Raw genomic sequence first — 19,434 nt, forward strand, 5'->3', positions numbered from 1 at the left:
TTTCCTTCCCCAGGAACAACAACTTTCATCTTTCTTAGCCAATTCTTTTGGGAGTTACCATCAAATCTTAAATAAAATAGCTGTACTGATATGTACAGTTTTTTTTTTCCCATTTTAGACATTATCTTTTGATTTTCCACTATGAAGATGAGAAGTTGATTCTTTCCTCCTACCCCAGCAGGTACCCTGACACCTCCTACCTTCTCATGGTCCCTATTTGGTTCCATAGTAATTTTGGTAAGGAAAAGCAATACCGGGACTACGTATGTAGTCAATGCAGCCACACAGTGAACCTGATGCATAACACAGCACCGTGGTCAAGGGCAGAGTTCCTGAAGGCAGACTGCCTGGGTTCAAATCCTACCTTTGCCATTGACCAGCTGCTTAGGTATTTAGACAAGTTACTTATCCTCACTATGCCTCACCTTCCTTACGTGTAAAACAGTACCTTGTGGGTTTACAAAGATTAAAAAATTAACATATACAAAGTACCTAACGTGTAGAAGGTGCTATACAAGCATTCTCTGTGCACTGAACTACATTTTTGTGTCTCCTAAAGCTGTTGCCTGATTATTCATTTATTTAAATTTCTATGTGCTTATTATTATTAATTCAATCCCAAATTTGCTTCAATCCTCAATTCGTTGTTTCAATTCATTCTACTGTATCAATTTTGTCTTCTTGGAGAAGTCTTCACGATAGCCTTTTGACCGCTGCGGTCTGAACTGCTTGTCCTCATTCTATAGACACTATGGAGTTGTCACCCTCCGTTCTCTCTAGCACGTTCTCCTGTGGGGCCCTTTGTCTTCTCCCCTCGTGTTGGATCTCCCAGCCTTTATCCCACATCCTGCTCACTCTTGGGGAAGAATAGGTTTCATTAGCTCTAGGAGAAATGATGTGTAGGAGGTAAATTTTTTGTTTAAATCTTGATGTCTGAAAATGTCTGTTTAAAAATTTTTTTTTAACGTTTATTTATTTTTGAGACAGAGAGAGACAGAGCATGAACGGGGGAGGGTCAGAGAGAGGGAGACACAGGCTCCAGGCTCTGAGCTGTCAGCACAGAGCCCGACGCGGGGCTCGAACTCACGGACCGCGAGATCATGACCTGAGCCGAAGTCAGCCGTTTAACCGACTGAGCCACCCAGGCGCCCCTGAAAATGTCTATTTTATTCTCATGTGTAATTAGTGGCTAATAGCTAAACATAGAATTCCAAATTGGAAGTAATTTTCCTTCAGAAGTTTGAGGGCATTGCTCATTTTTTTCCTAGCTTCTGATGTTGCTGATATGAAGCCTCATGCCATTCTGATATCTGATCCTAAATATGTAATCTGTCCTTTCTTTGCAAATTTATAAGACTGTCTCTATGTGACCAAAAACAAATTGAAATTTCCCAAAAATGTGCTTTGCCATAGGCACTCGGTAAGCTCTTTCAATCTGGAAACTCCTATTTGCAGTTATGAGAAATTTTCTTGAATTATTTTGCTAATGATTTCCTTCCCTTGCTTTTCTTTTTTTGGAACTCATTGTTTTGACTGGCACTCTATTTTATCTTTTTTCCCCCCCTCTACTTTCTGGGCTATATCCTCATTTTCATTTTCCAATCCTTCTATTGAGTTTAATTCTGTGACAATTTTTTTAGCACATGGCAACTCTTTGGCTTTGTATAACACTCAGTTCTTGTCTCATGTACGCAATATTTTATCTGTCTGATAGCGATGTTTTTCTTTAAGTTTTCTATTCCCTGCCTGTCTCTGTTCCTCCGGGTTTCTTTTTTTCTTTTGTTTGTTTTGGTTTCTCTCTTTCATGCTAGAGGCTTTTCTTCAGATCTCTACTAGTCTTGGGAATGTTAGTATCTTGAGATCTTTCCTCCTGAGTGGGTTAAACACCCCAAATAATATTCTTCTTGTCTCCTGCCTGGAGGGTAAAGGCAAGTGAGGAAAGATAGGTAGAGGAGCCCAGCATTCAGTCTGCAGATGTTCACTTAGTTTCCTTGTATTTGGTAAAGTGTTCTGTGCTCTCAATTTTGCCTGGTGTGCCCCAATACACCAATAGTTTCTTTCCTCCAGAGAATTAACCTGCAGTCTTAGAATAGAATACAGGTAGGGGTGGGAAAAGCAATTGTTTAGTGGACTGGGGAAGAGGAAAAGATAGGGGATCTACTCTATATGCTCCTGTCATCAATTCCTAAGTGATTTGAAGATTCTGTAGTAAAAATCAGGTTCCTTCTTAGCTTTCTTCACTGACAGTCTAAGATTTGGCTTTCCCAAGGCGGCTAGGTTATGTACCATGCTCCATTTGCTTTTCAGCTTTCAATTTATTATTGTTATTGTTGTTATTATTATTTTGCGGGCTTGCTTTCTTCTTTCTCATTCTCCGTATCCTTGAAGGACCATGTCTTTAAAAGAAAATCCCCTTACTATATAGTTATAGTGGGGTTTCTGGAAGGAATAGATGCTCAGGTTCAAACCACCTTTTTTCTCCCTAGAAGTCCAGGCTGAATCTAAAAACCATTCCTGATTCTTTAAGCCATGCATTCCTCCTTCCCACTCTACTCTCCAAACACCATAGTGATGTGCTATGACTAACACTGCATTGGGACTAGTCAGTCAAAAGGGGCCCCTCACGTGGGCATCACATTTTAGAGGACTCTACTCTGGTGCTCTCGGGCAAGGATCTCCTAAGAGCTCGAAGGTACAGGCTGGGTGGTACCGAGCTGTATGTTTGTGGGGCCTCTCATGATATGGGACCAAATTTGAAAATTCTAGCCTGCAATTCCAGACTGTTACAAAATGTGTTACAAACATACAGTCAAGGTTTAAGCCTAGAACATATTTTATTTAGATGTATTTTTTTAAAAAGTTTGTTAGACTAACTTAAATATTAAGACATAGAATACAGCTTTGTAATAAATCTAGCAAGGAGCTGGCCTATAGCTCCATGTTGACTTCCTTCACGGTGTCTCCTTCCCCAGGTCTTCCGTTTTACAACAACCCTGACAACAGCCTGTACAAAAGACCTACACGAATCAGGAAAGGAAGCCTTCGTTTAGGAACTTTACTGCCATCTGCTGGAAGCTTTATGAAATAGCTACAAATCAAAGACAAATGACACAGGGCACTGGTCAGGCAATTGCAACCTTGGCGCCACCTTTCACAGCATCAAACAAATCTCAAGGGGGCCAGGATGAAGATGGGGAGGAAGATAAAAGAGCAAATCGGGAATCCAAACTCGCATTTACAAGTTAGAAAGAACTGAGATCTGGCGCCTTGACTTAGAACTGAGAACCGGTTTCCTCAGAGAAGACACTGCTAGTCTACACCTAGCTCAAATCAATCAACCAGTCAATCTAGCTCATAAGAGTAAAATAAAAATGGGGTTTGGGAGGTTAGCTTGAGAACTTGAGGACTAGTTTTCCTTTCATTTGTGCTAGTTTTGAGTTCTAAATAACTTCAAAAAGAAATTTAGGAATGTGTTCAAAAGTAACTGACGGTTTGAAATTCAGTAGACTAACAAATGCAAGCTACTTCTTTCTAAGTGACAAACCTGATTGAGCCGGGTAGTCAAGTCAGTTCTGTTACAGGGCTTGCTTTGAAAACATGAATATTACATCACAAGTAACATAATAGGGCACGATCTGTTACGTGAATTTTTTGGTTTGCTTATGCATGATTTCATCTGTGAGAAACACCACGTGAACAAAGAACATGGCACCCGGCTGAACCAAGCCATGTACGAAAACACAACATGCTCACACGCATGCATAACTCAACACCTGCCAGCCACCTCACTTCACTGCACATGCTACGAGCCACACTCATCCGTATCTTGTGTCACGATGTCTTCTATTCAATTTCAAAAAAAACGTCTCATAGTAGACACACAAACTAGTCCGATGCCCACGACCACAAAGTAAATTTCCCAGATTTTTTTCAAGGTAAAGTACTATATTTATTGTAGTATTTATGTATTTCGCAACCATTTAACACTTGTAAAAATGTGCTACCATTTTTACTTCCTGTTCTTTTTTGTCATTGACCAAGTTTTTGAATACAGCGCCCTCAATCCCCTTTTCGCCATAAGACTTGTGATTGTTATTGTACAATTCTGCATAGCTCCGTGATTTTTAGAAACACATGTCACATTACAGAATTGACTGTATGTGGCTATTTTAACCTAGATTCAAGCCCATTCTGCTAGAATATTATCAGTATTAGCACGTGTATCTTACAGAATCTTACAGATCTCAAAGAATTATATATATTGGCTCATGGTTTTTAAGAAAACTCAAAACTACCCAACAAACAGCTTCAAAGGACATTATTCCAGGGTTTTCTACTTTAATTATCCATAATAGTTTTGATAATCCTTGAGTTCACTTGACCTGTCCTCAAATGACTTATGTATCACTGAAATCTAGAAATTAAAGAATACAGGGCACCTGGGCGGCTCAGTCACTTGAGCTTCTGATTTCAGCTCAGGTCATGATCTCATGGTTCATGAGTTCAAGCCCCGCATGAGACTCTCTGCTGTTAGCAGGGAGCCTGCTTCGGATCTTCTCTCCCTCCCCCGCCCTCCCATTTTCTCTCCCTCTCTCTCTCTCTTTCTGTCAAAATAAATAAATAAACTTAAAAAAAGAGAAATTATAGAACACAAGTATAAAGGTCAGATATTCTGCAGCTGACTTAGCATGAGCTTACGTATTAGATGATGGTGAAATGGTCTTAGTTTACATATTAGGACACTTCAAAGAAAACCATGGGCTGCCATTATCCATTGGACTCTACTTTTAGAGCTAAAAATATCAGGCTACTGATTCTTTTTCATAACTTTTGATCATTTGTATATATTTCCCTGAAGTGCAAGATCTGCCTCTATTTTTGTATACATATATAAAAATATTATCAATTTATCACTTATTATATTATGCCCTATTATATATTATATACATATAATATATATAAATGTTTAATATTAGTCAACTTATGTTACTTTAAAGCACAAGATCTGCTTCTGTTGATTTTATAAATATATATATGCTATTTAATATTATATAAATTATATATTTCATATATGTTTAATATTAGCTGATCTAAATATTGAATATTATCATACATAGGAATTACTTAGAATTTTTTATTCCATTACTTGAAAAATGGAAGGAATTTTTTGGTAATATAAAATCTTCATTACTCACATATCCTTCTTTCAATATTATTATTACCACCCTGTATATTTATAGAAGATTTTAGCACCTTGAAAATACCTCGTGAGTTACCTAGATACTTCTTATAATGTCTTGCAAATAAAGAGAGAGTCATTATTAGCTTATACATAGAATTAGGCCTGAGGCTACTTTAACAGAGAAGGTCAGGGTTAAAGCTAAGGTTTGAACAATCAGTAGCCTCTGATAATTTTGATTAAAAGAGTTAACTTTTATAATAATTTTATAAATGACCTGGAGAGGATATTCTGCTTTAATAGTAATTTTCTTCAAAGTTTCCTAAATTTTTATCACTTAGGTTAATAAACTTAGCACTCCGTAGACAGAAGGTTGGCTGTTCCCCAAAGATTTTTCAATTTGGTTCCTTTCTTTGGTGAAGCATGTTAAATTTTTTGACTCCTTCATTTACATAAATATTAAAATTTTGGACAGCTAACTTTGCCCCTACAAGATTTTTCATACATTCTTTCCCAAAGTTTGGTACTATGTATGAAAGACATACGATGTTAAATTATAATTATAGGTATATCTATCAAATGCTTCTGGGTTTTGAGGACTTCATGATAATGAAACAGACTTACTTATCACAGGCACAGGTTTTTAAAAATCCAGAGATTCTGTAAGTAAGACCATAGGGTAACTATAAGCTTTTATCATAGTATAACAAAATAGAGGCATGAGGCTCTGCAGCTTTCAGTCACCACTTGTAAGGCTTTGAATCTGTCCGAGAAATGCTACAAACAGAACGGACGGAGTTCCCGATTCACTGATGTGCCCTCCACCAGCCAGGCAGTAGACAACATGCAGGGGTAGACAACTTCCTTCCATAAATGTACACTTCACAAAAATGCTGTCTCCCGCTCAGCTTTCCCCTTCCCCCTACTTCACACTGTTCTTATTTGATGGTATTTGATGGCTTTTTAAATTTTTTTTTTTTTTTCAACGTTTATTTTATTTTTGGGACAGAGAGAGACAGAGCATGAATGGGCAAGGGGCAGAGAGAGAGGGAGACACAGAATCGGAAACAGGCTCCAGGCTCTGAGCCATCAGCCCAGAGCCTGACGCGGGGCTCGAACTCACGGACCGCGAGATCGTGACCTGGCTGAAGTCGGACGCTTAACCGACTGCGCCACCCAGGTGCCCCTTGATGGCTTTTTAAAGTTGAATTCATGTAGGTTACCTTTAATATTGAAAATTAATCTTGAAAATCAAATATTTACTAGTTCTAGCTCATGCGGTTGATTTACACACCTCCCGATATTGTCAGTATGCAAAGACCCTACTGTCAGAAGAAATAATTTCCTTCTGAAAATTCAGCAAATCATTGCTTTGCATTGTTTGAATTTGAAAACTCCTTTTTTGATGAATAAATTAAAATCTGGATATTGTCACCAGGGGTAAGTAGTTTTTCCTAGGTTTTCTAAATCTGGAGATGTGTGCTTTAGACGCGATGTTCATATGCCTTAAGAAAACGTCGCGGTTTCAGTGGGCAAGAATTTGGTGTATCAAAACCTGACTCAAATGCCAGTGTACATATACATTTTAGTATCTTGGGTGATCTGTAAAGTGCTGAATGCGAGAGTCGGAGAAGTACCGAGTGAGAAGTACTTTCTCTGCTGGCCACTTCCCACTCTGCTGCTCCACACCCATGCACACTTTTTTTTTTTGCTAACTTTTTGACACCTATTAGGTTCTCACCAGCGTAAATGTGCTCATGTTAAACTAGGTGTGAGACACAAATATGGGCCTTCCCATCCTTTTACATTCACAAGTTTTTTAACCAGTCTGAAATCTGTGACGCACAGTAAGCTGGAAGCCACCATAAATTCTTCACAGACCCTGTACATTCAGAGAGCTCCTTTCTGTCCTACATTCTCTGCAGTAGAGTAAAAAGCGCATGTTTTCCACGAGTGGGCATTTCTCCATAGATGACGACCTCATACCTGAAATCAAAATGTATACCATGATTTTACATGGTATCTGCACAAACTGATCAGTGTTTGGGATTCCTCTACTGGAGAAGAATAAAGAGAATCTAGTTTGCCAAGTGTAAGAACCATGTAAAACCAGAAGGGTTTCCCCATTCACACTTGACTCAGCTGCCTTATTTGGAGGCAAAATTCTGGATTTTCATTCTTCCTTTCTGGCCTGTCCTTTGCCAGGGCCTCCTCATCTTCCTAACCTCTAAGTGTTGTTCCAGGGCTGAGTCTTGGACTTCTCTCTTCTACCTACACCCATTTCCCTAGTGATTTCATTTAACTTCATGGTTGTGAATACCATCTATTTGCTAAAGGTCTACAATTTCCTTCTTTTTTTCTTTTTTTTTTACACTTACTTATTTATTTTGGGGGTGGGGTGGGGCAGAGAGAGAGGGACAGCAAGAATCCTAAGCAGAGTCTACGATGTCAGCACAGAGCCTGGTGCGGTACTCGGTCTCACAAACCGTGAGATTATAATCTGAGCCAAAATCAAGAGTCAGACCCTTAACCAACTGAGCCACCCAGGTGCCCCCAAAGGACTACATTTCTGTGTCCAATCCGTACCTCCCTCTCTTGATTTCCAGACTCACATATTTCCACTTGGGTGTCTAACAAGACTCTCAAACTCAGTACGTCCAAAATTGAACTCCCAGTCAATCCCACTTTCAAGTGGGTTTCTCCCAGTCTTTCCCATTAAAAAAAATAACAACCTGATTCCTCTAGCTGCTCTAACCAAAATCCTTCACTCTTCTGTTTCTTACTTCCCATATCCAATCCAACAAGCAGATTCGGTTGGAAGTCAAGAGTTCCCCATCTCACAGAGTAGAAGCCAACGCCCTTATGATGACCCACAAGACCATCGTGACCTGCTTGCCAAAGGGCTCAGTGATGTCATCTCCTACCACTCTCCCCCTGCTCATCCGTGTCAGCCTCACTGGCACGTGTGCTGCTCCTACAACAGCCCAAGCATAGTCCTGCATTATGCCAGCCATTCCTCTGGGTGGAACCTCTCACTGTCAAGTATCTATATGCTTAACAGTCATTATTTTATCAGATCTGTACTCAAATGTCACTCAACAAGAGGCATTCCTTGGTCACCATAGCTAAAATTACACTTCCTTGCCATTCCTATCCCCATTCCCTACTTTATTTTTTTCTTTGTACTTATCACCATCTAGCACAGTAGATAGTCCATTTATTACTCTTGCTTAGTGTCTGTCACTCCTCAATAGAATGTAAGCTCCACAAAAGGACACATTTTTGCCTAATTTTTCACTGCTATATTTTGAGGGCCTAGACCAGCATCTGGCACATAGTTTTCACTCAGTAACTATTTGCTGCATAAATGAAAGGTTTTTAAAAAACAAAAAATAAAAGCCACACAATATGTCACAGTAATAACATGTACTGTGATTAGTCATCAATAATCTATCTTCTTAACTACATAAGAATCTTCTAAAGGCAGAAATCTTATCTTACATCTTTTTTCATTCTTAGTGACTGGCACAGAATGTTACATATACAGCAATCACTCAGTTAACTATGTGACAGCAGAAAATTTTGCCTAAAGACAAATCACTAGGAGACAAAAACAGAACAGAATAATTATCTAATTCAACATTAAACAGAAAGGTAAGGAAGAATGACTGTAAAAGTAGCCTTTTCCCCTCTGGTGCTTATAAGCAATAGCTTTCAGTGCTAATTGAGGACATCCACTCCGAAAATGATTATGGACGCCATGAGTCTAGATGGCTACCACACTTGTAGTCAAGGGCAGAGGTAGAGGGTTGGCTCTGGACTAGACACCTTGGCCACTCATCTGAGTTTATCTTTGGGATCAGAACCTGGAATGGTGGAGACTTTTTAAGAATTATTATATAGTTTTCTCTTCTATAAAATTGTAATAACATTTGAGACTGTGATTACACTTCTTCAAAATTAAGTGACTTTTGTAGGTCAAAGCTTGAACAGCCAAAGGTTCATGGAGAAATGGCAAAGACAGTCATCAACATAACATTACACATAACGACAGCAAGAGGCTGAAGAAGGTGACGCTGAGCCAGTCCAAGCCACATAGGACCTGTACGTGAAATATAAATAAACTATAAAATGGTTACACCCAGACAGGTTTGCAATGTAATTTAGGCTCACATTTAAACTGGTTTGAACACATGCTAAAGAAGTACAGTGGAAATAAGATGAAAGGAAATCTTGATTTCTTCAAGTGTGACTCCTTGAAGAAAAGTGTTTGCTCACCTAATTTTTAGAAAAGCAACAACTGTTACAGGATTAAAAAAAAATAACGATAAATAAAGGATCCAGATTCTGAGCAAGAATTCTGAGTTCCATGTAGAAAATGAAGAGAAATGAAGAAAAAGGCAAAAACAAACCAAAAAACCAAATCCTGATTTTCAAAAATACAACCAAAATCACAGAATTATCCATATTGTACAACATAGAGACAAGAAATGATTCTGTATATCTACCCATCAAATGCCTATGACTTAACGTCTAGGTTCACTAAGCAAATAATAATACAACAATACAAAGCACCAAAGCATTCCCTACTTTTCACATTCTTTTGTTATTTTATATCATCTTAATTATGTTTCCTTAGAATCACCTGACCTGTCTAATAATCTACATATCTACTGGTGAGCACACAAAACATCAAACAGAATACACTTGGTAGGAAACAGGGCAAGGGTTGTTTTGATATTGACAGTAATTCTTTTGTGCATAACAACTCAAGCGAGTTTCTTTTTTCCATTTCTCCCTACTGTCACCCACTCCAACCATGAATATAACTTACGTGGGACATGTAAAATTAGCTCAGCTAAATTAGCCTGATCCAACATTACATAAGGCAACATCAGTAGCTGTGTGAACAGGACACAAACCACTCAACACCAAGGTTCCACACAATACTGGCTCCCCAATGAATCTCAGTGCTTCAACAAGATCACTTAATGCTCTTTCAAAATGTGAAGCCAAGGAGTAAACTCAGAAACAACATTCTGCCTAGGCCTGTGGTCCTAGCACTCAGATAAATTTTAGCTCTGTAAAATAACTTTGCTGCCACTTGGTAGCAAAAAACAGAACTTTCTAATGACCACTAACTCTGTGTGAACATACTGTATTTCAACACGCTCACTGAACAGGAAAAGCTGGATGTTTTGTGTTATTCTAACACTCAATAACAAGCCCATAAACTACCGGATAAAAGCTGGGAATGGTTTCCTTTTACTAGCTTACCCAGTTTAGTGGCGCCCTCTGGTGGGTACTCAGGAAACTGGCCCTCGGAAGGGACACTGACGGTTCTCCTCAGGCATCGCCCTTTGGTGGAATCTGTCTGCTGCTCCTGTCCTCCCTCCACAGGTATCTAGTTAACCAAAAGACAAAAGACGTGAAACTCAATAGTGAACTTGCCATAGCTACCTTCACGCTGAATATTTTTAGCTAATAAAGATAGGAGTTCATAATCATTAGAGCAAAGTAGGCAAAATGTAGAAAGCAAGTATTTCCAACTATAAGACATTACCCACCCCCTGTGAGGAAGTTTTTCTTTAAAAAGGAACCTGAAAGATCAGGAAAGGTGAGTATGTAAATGAGCTTTACCTGAAGTCCGCACAAGTCATATCCAGGTGTGTACCTGTTTTGGGTGCTCAGAAAACAAAACACCCACACAAAGACTCTTTTATTATCAGAAGATAGTTCACAAGCTCCAATTCTTCTGACCAATGCTCAATAAGGTAAACAGAAATAAAAGCCGGCCAGAAAGAATTAGCTCCAAAACTCAATTTAAAGAAGGTTTTGTTAGATAAAAATAGTAAAATCACCAGATTTTCTTCAATTTTGCAATTAAGCATTTAGAGACAGTTAATAAAACACATTTCACTGGAAACTTGCATAGATACCTATATCAAATGGCATATTTTCTTCTCAAAGTGAGATTCATTATTAAAACCCTAAAAATTTTCTTTCTGGCCTAATTTCAGGGATCTATCAAGTGTTGTTTGCACATGTGGAATAAGAACTATGAAAGGTACAAAAGATCTCTAATACCAATAACTGTTTTATTTTATTTTATTTTATTTTAAATTTTTTTTTAACGTTTTATTTATTTTTGAGACAGAGAGAGACAGAGCATGAACGGGGGAGGGGCAGAGAGAGAGGAAGACACAGAATCGGAAGCAGGCTCCAGGCTCTGAGCCATCAGCCCAGAGCCCGACGCGGGGCTCGAACTCACAGATCGCGAGATCATGACCTGAGCTGAAGTCAGACGCTTAAACGACTGAGCCACCCAGGCGCTCCCCAATAACTGTTTTATTTTTTTTCAACGTTTTTTTTTTTTTTTTTTTTTTTTATTTATTTTTGGGACAGAGAGAGACAGAGCATGAACAGGGGAGGGGCAGAGAGAGAGGGAGACACAGAATCGGAAACAGGCTCCAAGCCATCAGCCCAGAGCCCGACGCGGGGCTCGAACTCACGGACCGCGAGATCGTGACCTGGCTGAAGTCGGACGCTTAACCGACTGCGCCACCCAGGCGCCCCCCCAATAACTGTTTTAAAACGTACTCACAGGTCATCATTGTAGAGTTACAGGATGACTCCAAGTCCCCCCGCCCCCCTTTTTTTTGGTAACATGCTAAAAGATCAAATCATTTTTGTTTACTGGCAGAGGGCAAAAGCTTTTTCACAAAGATATTTTACCAGGAACCTTTATCAGAATCAACAATAATATTGGTAACATCTTAAATAGTTTGGCAAAACACGTCAGTAATTGAGCACAGTTTCTAATTTCGTCTGGCTCCAATACTGAAATTTCAACAAAATTCAGTAATAATGATTAGCATTGAGCTCTTACTTTGTGCAAAGCTAAGGGATTTACCTGTGTGACATTATGAGGGAGACATTATTATCATCATCCCCTTTTACAGGTGAGGAATAATTTATTTCTCCAAATGATTACAGTGGACACATCAACTGATCCAGCCGAGTCGGGATAGATACAGGCTTAACTTTATATGCTTAACTTTATATGCCTTCTGCCTCACCTCGGTAACCCAACTCCTCTGCCTGGGGTCAAAGGGATGACAGCAAGGGAAACTCTCGGTGTTACTGAGAATCTGAAGAGCCAAGTCCTAATGTCTTCATAGGAACTAAAAGTCTGAACACTCTTTAAAGGACCCCAAGTTCCCCATTCCCTCATGACCATAAAACTATGGCATCGGGAAACCACAAGGCAGAATTAAGAAAAATTCTAAAAAAATAAGGGGAGACCAAATAATTTCATCAATAAGGACATGAGCTCTTCCAAAAGTCAAAAGTCCTCTGTAATATAAGACTTTACAGACAGTAATCTAAATCATCCATCCATCCCTTTCAGGATGGAAATTAATTATCTCTACTTAAATAATTAAAAGAGTAGCAGTACCAAGAAGTCAGATAACTTCCTCTGAGTAAGAAAGGCAAAGATGTGTCCTCTACCTGCCTTCAAAGCAGGATAGAATGGGGAAAAATAGTTTGAGTCTTTGAACAAAGAGACGAACATAAATAAACACAACTATTTTTGTTCTAGCTCTAAAAATACTTGTTACCTGAAACAATGAAGGCCTAAGCCTCACAGAAAAAAGACAGTAGTTGTTTTTATATTTTAGGAAGGAATGACCCATTATGATCTTTTCTGTAGAAATTTATAAAGGCCATATCCAGGAAAAAGAAAGAAATGGCTTCTACTATCATATACTTTGTCTCTAACATAACTAAGGAAGAGAAAAATAAAATATATCAAACTTCTTATACGGGCCTAAAACTCACTCACACAACTATTTTCTCAAAGTTTTCATATAGAGTCTTCATTTCCCACTCTTGAAACTTAAACTATGATTGAAAATTCCATTCAAAGTACTGATGTGGGAAACAGAGGCAAAAGAAAAAACATCAAATTTCCTTACAACTTACAGTCCATTGGGGCACCCGAGTGGCTCTGTCAGTTAAGCGTCCGACTCTTGATTTTGCCTCAGGTCATGATCTCATGGTGTCTGATGGAGCCCCACGTGGAGCCTGCTTGGGATTCTCTCTCTTCCTCTCTCTCTCTGCCCTTTCCCCACTTGAGCGCACACACTCTCTCTCTCTTTTTCTATCTCCAAATAAATAAATAAATAAACTTAAACAAAACAAAACAACTTACAGTCCACTGAGACAGGCAGAGTGACATTCCTTTAGAAACTCAGCTGCCTCGATGATGACACTTTGCTAAGAGGCAAAAGGCAATCTCAGCTTAGCATTATGCCAGCTTCTAGGATCCCGTAAGGCTACTTTAACATACAAAAATTCCTTTGGAAACTTCCTTTATCTCCACCCCCCAAGATATAGGTTGGCAATCATCCTCTAAGCATTCGGCCCACTGATACACATCCGAAGGGTCTCGTGACTGAGCTTTTACTACACAGTCATAAATGACCTTTTCCTAACGATAGCTGGTCCCTCAGGATCCTCGAAACCTTGTTTCCAAAATATCTTGGAGGCCTGTGCTGTCCCGAACCCACTCCCAACCTGAAGGAATATAATCAGTCACCCGTCGCAACCCCAGGGCAGCTTTCTACCCAGAGGTCCTGTCCCCAGGCTTTAATAAAACCGCCTTTTTGCACCTAAGACCTCTCAACAATTCTTTATTGGCCGTAGGCTCCAAACCCCAACATTTCCACATCAGTATCACTCTGAAAGGTTAGGGCATTTTTACCTCTCATTCAGGACTTGAGGGAGAACAGTGTTGACTTTTATTCTAAACCTGCATATCTTAACAATATTTTACTTTTACAGCACTATCGATTGATCCTTACCTAAAATAATTTTTAAAACATATTGATCTACTCTTTGAAAATTAGAGGGATCATATTCCAAGTATCTTCAAATGAACTAAGCTGGAGTTCACAAGTCTCAGAACACAGCCAGAGGGATCAGTTTTACAAAGTCAATTTTAGGAAAGCAATTTTGTCCTTTCTGATTGCCCTAATTTAGTTGACTGGTTCACACTTGCTTGTTTAGGACACTGAATTAGTCCTTAAATATTATATCTCTTCCTAGTTCCAAAAAAAATTAGAGGACTTTTTCTTTTCACCTCTTCGTCCTTATACTGTGCTTCTGAGTGCTCTTTTTCCTCAGGGGAGGCAGGTGGGTGGGTAAGTGCTTTCATTCATTCCATTTTACAAAGAGAAAGGAGAACACAGTAAGGAGTAAATGGCTTCTCAGGTATCTAAGATATGTTAATAACAAAGTCAAACTGAATCTCTGACTCTCAGTCCTCTTTGTTAGTTCCAAATCATCCATGGCAATGAAGAGCAACATGGGACAAACAAATCAGGTTACTTAGAAAACGTTATATACGTAACATATACCTCTATGTTGTCTGCCAAATCACCTTTCATTTTGTTTAGAATTACACAGGAATTAATTTCCATGTCAGTCAGAGTACACACACATTAAATAGTCAAGTACAGGAAACCAAGATAATGTTAACAGCAAAAGAAAGCATTTCTGGGGCACATAATTCCAAGTTTATCTGTCGTATAGGGCTTCTGCATAAGCTTTTCCACCAGGAAAGGATTCTGCTAAAAGAGTGTTTTAATACTACTACCTTATAGAGTAAGTGCAAACTCCCTAAGGCAGTATACCAGGCTTCCCACAATCTGGCCACTGTCTGAGTGTCCAGCTTCATGCAGATTTTACATTCTAGGAATACCAAATTGCTTGCACTTCCCTAATATATTCCCTATTTTGTAGTTCAGCACCTTTGCTTAGTTGGTTCTCTCAGCCTGAAATATCTTTCCTTACTTTCTTATCTACACCTGCCAAGCAAACTCCTAGTCACCCTAAGGCTTAGGACAGGCATTACCTCCTCCAGAAATCCTCCCTTCTACCAAGTCCCTAAGAGGAGGGTAAGGTACACCTCCTCAAGGTTCCTCCAACAGCATCTTCTGGCTCTGTCACCGCACCTATTACACTGAATTATAATTATGCATTTGAACGACTAATTCTGTAAGCTGTAAGTCAACAGCTTGTACCTTACCAGTCAATGGCCAAGCCCTAAAATAGCTCCAGCCCACAAATGAATGAATGAATATTTGATACCTAGAGATGGGGGCCACATCAGGCAAAGGAAAAAACTGGCCAAGAAATTGTAAACATACAACTTTTGTTTTGTTTTGGAACAGGAAGAAGGCCAATTTAGCTAGAGCCTCTAGAAGTGTGGTAGAACACAGAAAACCAAAATTTATTATGATTGCATTGGGAGGGGTTTAATACCAGGTCATGCATAATTCAGGAAGCAGTGGGAAACTATTCCAGCTTTTAGACCAGAGGAATGGTAGTTACTTTATGGGTCTGTCTTCTTCCTACTTCTCCCTCCAAGACATTCCACAGATTAATATTCGTAACACATAGCTTTGATCATATCCCTTTCTTTCATAAGCTTCCTTTGGTAATTACCCATTGCCAATAGCATTTTAATGACACAGATTACAGTCCTTTAGAGTAAATGAATTTCTTTCTTTCATTCTACCCCCATTTACTTGTGCTATTTATCAAATGATATTTAAAAATTGGGGCCCGTGGGTGGCTCAGTCAGTTAAGTGTCTGACTCTGGCTCAGGTCATGATCTCACGGTTTGTGGGTTTGAGCCCCGTGTGGGGTACTGTGCTGACAGCTCAGAGCCTGGAGCCTGCTTCAGATTCTGTGTCTCCCTCTCTTTCTGCTCCTCTCCTGCTCACATTCTGGTCTCTCTCTCAAAAATTAATAAACATTAAAAAAACTTTAAAAACTTATTTGTCTTATTTCCACAACTGAATTTGATATGGGGGAGAAAGAGGAAGGAACAGTGTTTTATTCTTTGTAACTCCTAACTAATGAATGCATATATAGGGGCACATTATGTATCTGCTGAATAACCTGAAAATGATTCTGAATGAAATATGCTATGGGTAGTTTACCAGAGGACAACTAATAGTTGATTTTTTAGCTATTTTTTTAGCCGTTTGCACAAAGCCTTAAGTGCTATTTTCATCAATATATCTGAGTGTAAATATTGCTTTTCAAAAGCAGTAAAGATATTCTAAAACATTTTAAAATTGCATTATTACTACCTTGCTGCTTATATGCTAGCTCCTAGCTTTAAAAATTGCAAATACAGAAAGTAGAAACTGAATAATAGGAATTATTCTTCCTAATGACTTGGTTTTGCCGAAAGAAAGAAATCACAAATTCAGCTTTCTTCTGTATTTTTATACTGGCTGTACCTTGAAGGGTTCACGATTGTCCTCTCTGCCACTTCCCTCAGCTCCCTAATCTCTCGTTTACTTGGCCTTATCTCTTGGAGCAAAATGGAATTCAAATGGCCTCCTACGCCCTCTTTGAACTGGGGTGGTGCCAAGCCAGCTGGGGCCTTTTCTGGCATCCGGGCAGGGAAGTATATTTCATAACACATCAGCAGCGTCTGTTTGGCACAATTTGCATGAAGCAATTTACTGAACCAACGAGTCATTTCTCAAGGTGATACTCCTGGCAGAATTCTCTTTCAGCATTCTTCCCAGACCTACCCTTCTGTTATAGTCTCAAATTGGTAAGGAGTGTGTTTAACACTCTTCCCATGTATATCCCCCAAGCAGACGTGTTCCCGTTTCTGACAGGAAACATGCAGAGTTAAGAGAGAGCACTAAAAGATCCCACACACTGAATACATGAGTGGTACTAGACTAATATAGTCCTCCCACATTCCAGCAGTGCCTGGCCTAGGATTCAGTTTAAATCCTTATGGAACCTCTTAATTATCTTTTGAACACAGCACTCAACACCCTGGTGATTAGTTGATGAAGGTTTTAAACAGCATCTTCAGATAATTTTAGCAGGAAATTCCTTAAACTCCTTGCTTCAATGAATTCTAAATCTTCAATTTGAAATTCCAAGGAGAAGTGTTATACCTCTCATGATAGTGTGGGTGAAAGGTAGAAGGGTGACAGCATACTCTGGTCCTTCCACAAAAAAAATGGGTCTCTAATCTTTTCCTGTAATGAAATTAACAACATATTAAGTTTATCATTTAAGTAGCAGGTACAGCAATGGCTTTACATTTTCTTTTGGGAGAGACTTAATCCAGTTTTTTCAACTTACTGGTAGAACATACCTGTCTCAGAGCGTTAAACTGTTTCTGTATCTGCTTTGTATATTCATTATCCCTTCATCATCCCTGACCCAGTCTATGGCAGTAATCTTCACTCATTTATTTCCTTCCAATCCCTTTCAATCTACTTTCCACATGATCAACAGAGTTACTTTTTTTTTCTTTATTTTAATTTTTTGAGAGAGAGAGAGAGAGAGAGAGAGAGAGAGAGAGAGAGAGAATGTGAGTGGGGGAGGGGCTAACTGAGAAGGAAAGACAGAATCTTAAGCAGACTCGATGCTCAACATGGAGCCCAACACAGGGCTCAATCTTAGGATGCTGAGATCATGACCTGATCTGGAATCAAGAGTCAGATGCTTAACTGACTGAGCCACCCAGACGCCCCCTAGAGTTCCTTTACTAAGAAGCAGATTTGATGATGTCATTGCCCTGTTAAATACCCTTCTGTGGTCTAAATCATTTCCAGAATAACATACAAATTCTTTAGCATGGCCTAAAAGGCACTTTATTGTTCAGTTCTTGCTAGCTATCAGCTATTTTTTTTCCTCTTGTAAACTTGATTCCAAGAATTCTGAACATTTTGCAGTTTGCCAAAGAGATAAGTTTCTTGAGTTTGTATCCTCATACGTACTTGGAATATCCTTCCCTCCTTCTCCTCCAGCTGAGCTTCTATTTGTCCCTAAAGACATGGCCCAATCATAAATGTCTCTGTAAAATCTTTCTTGGCATTCTTACTTTCACATCACAACCCACCCAGGCAATATGTCAGTTAATCTTTCCCTTATGGTTATAATTTTTGGAAAAAAAATTTATTGAGGTGAGATTCACTTAACCTAAAATTAACTATTTTAAAATGAATAATTCAATGACGGGGCGCCTGGGTGGCGCAGTCGGTTAAGCGTCCGACTTCAGCCAGGTCACGATCTCACGGTCCGTGAGTTCGAGCCCCACGTCGGGCTCTGGGCTGATGGCTCAGAGCCTGGAGCCTGTTTCCGATTCTGTGTCTCCCTCTCTCTCTGCCCCTCCCCCGTTCATGCTCTGTCTCTCTCTGTCCCAAAAATAAATAAACGTTGAAAAAAAAAAAATTAAAAAAAAAAAAAAAAAAGAATAATTCAATGACATTTATCACATTCAAATATTGTACAACCATCACTTCTGTCAAGTTCCAAATGACTATAGCTCCCAATTTACCTTGATGTGACCAATAAGACTACATCTTTGCAACCACAATACTGCTCAATAAATAAAAATTAATCAAATATTCAACAATGGAAAAGCAGCTTATGGATTATTTTGTTCCTTTTTTATTATCCAGTTTTAGAAAAAATGTGGAATTAAGTCTCATGTTCTGGGCAGATTTATAATACAAAATGAAAAGATAGAAAAGAAGGTTCATCTCCTCTCAAATTTATATTAAGGAAACGGATATTCAGAATCAAAGTTTATAATTTACCTTTTAAAAAATTTATTGAACAAATATTTATTGAGAATTTACTTCTATGTCACGAACTGTTCTAAGCACTGAATAATACAGCATTGAATACAAAATCCCTGCCCTAAAGCTTATGTTTTCATAGGGCAAGAGATACGTAAATATAACAAATTATAAGGCATTTTAGAAGGTGGTAAAGGCTATGAAGGAAAAAAAATCAGAGCCAGGTTAATCAGACCGAAGTTTTGGGTGGAGATAGGAGAAGCAGTTGCAATTTTAAATAGGTTGGTCAGGGTAGGTCTTGTAGAGCAGGTGACAGTAAGTGAAGACTTAAAGGAGGAGAGAGAGTGAATCATTTACTGTCAGAGGGATATCAAGGCCTTGAGGCAAGAATATGCTGATACGCTCTAGAATCATAACAACGCCAGAATGACTGGAGTGAGCTGCGCAAGTCTATGGCCTCTGAAACTTAGAAGAACGGACTTATCATTAACAGAGAGGGGGATGGCCTTTGGCAGGTTTGGGAGGGGAAATTAGGGACCCACCGCGAGGCGTGTTAGAGTTGACTATTACATATCCAAGTAGGTGTGTATGGGCAGATGGATATATGGGTCTAGAGAAGAG

The 19,434-nt window shown here is 39.0% G+C and overlaps 1 protein-coding gene across 10 annotated transcripts in view; it reads right to left on the reverse strand.

Moving 5' to 3' along the window:
* Positions 1 to 19,434, reverse strand: part of RASAL2 (RAS protein activator like 2) — a 361,137-nt gene that overhangs the window by 153,747 nt on the left and 187,956 nt on the right. For 9 of the 10 annotated variants that reach the window (XM_086694779.1, XM_086694784.1, XM_086694783.1 and 6 more), the window contains exon 3: positions 10,457 to 10,583. In XM_086694779.1, the coding sequence (XP_086550905.1) occupies positions 10,457 to 10,583 (127 nt within the window). Of the gene's footprint in view, positions 1 to 10,456; positions 10,584 to 13,165; positions 13,300 to 19,434 lie in introns of those variants that run through there. The other variant, XM_086694788.1, reaches the window with a different exon arrangement.

The sequence above is a fragment of the Puma concolor genome, chromosome E4, assembly GCF_028749965.1.
Source record: "Puma concolor isolate L17-30 chromosome E4, mPumCon1.1.hap2, whole genome shotgun sequence".
NCBI classification, from domain to species: domain Eukaryota; kingdom Metazoa; phylum Chordata; class Mammalia; order Carnivora; family Felidae; genus Puma; species Puma concolor.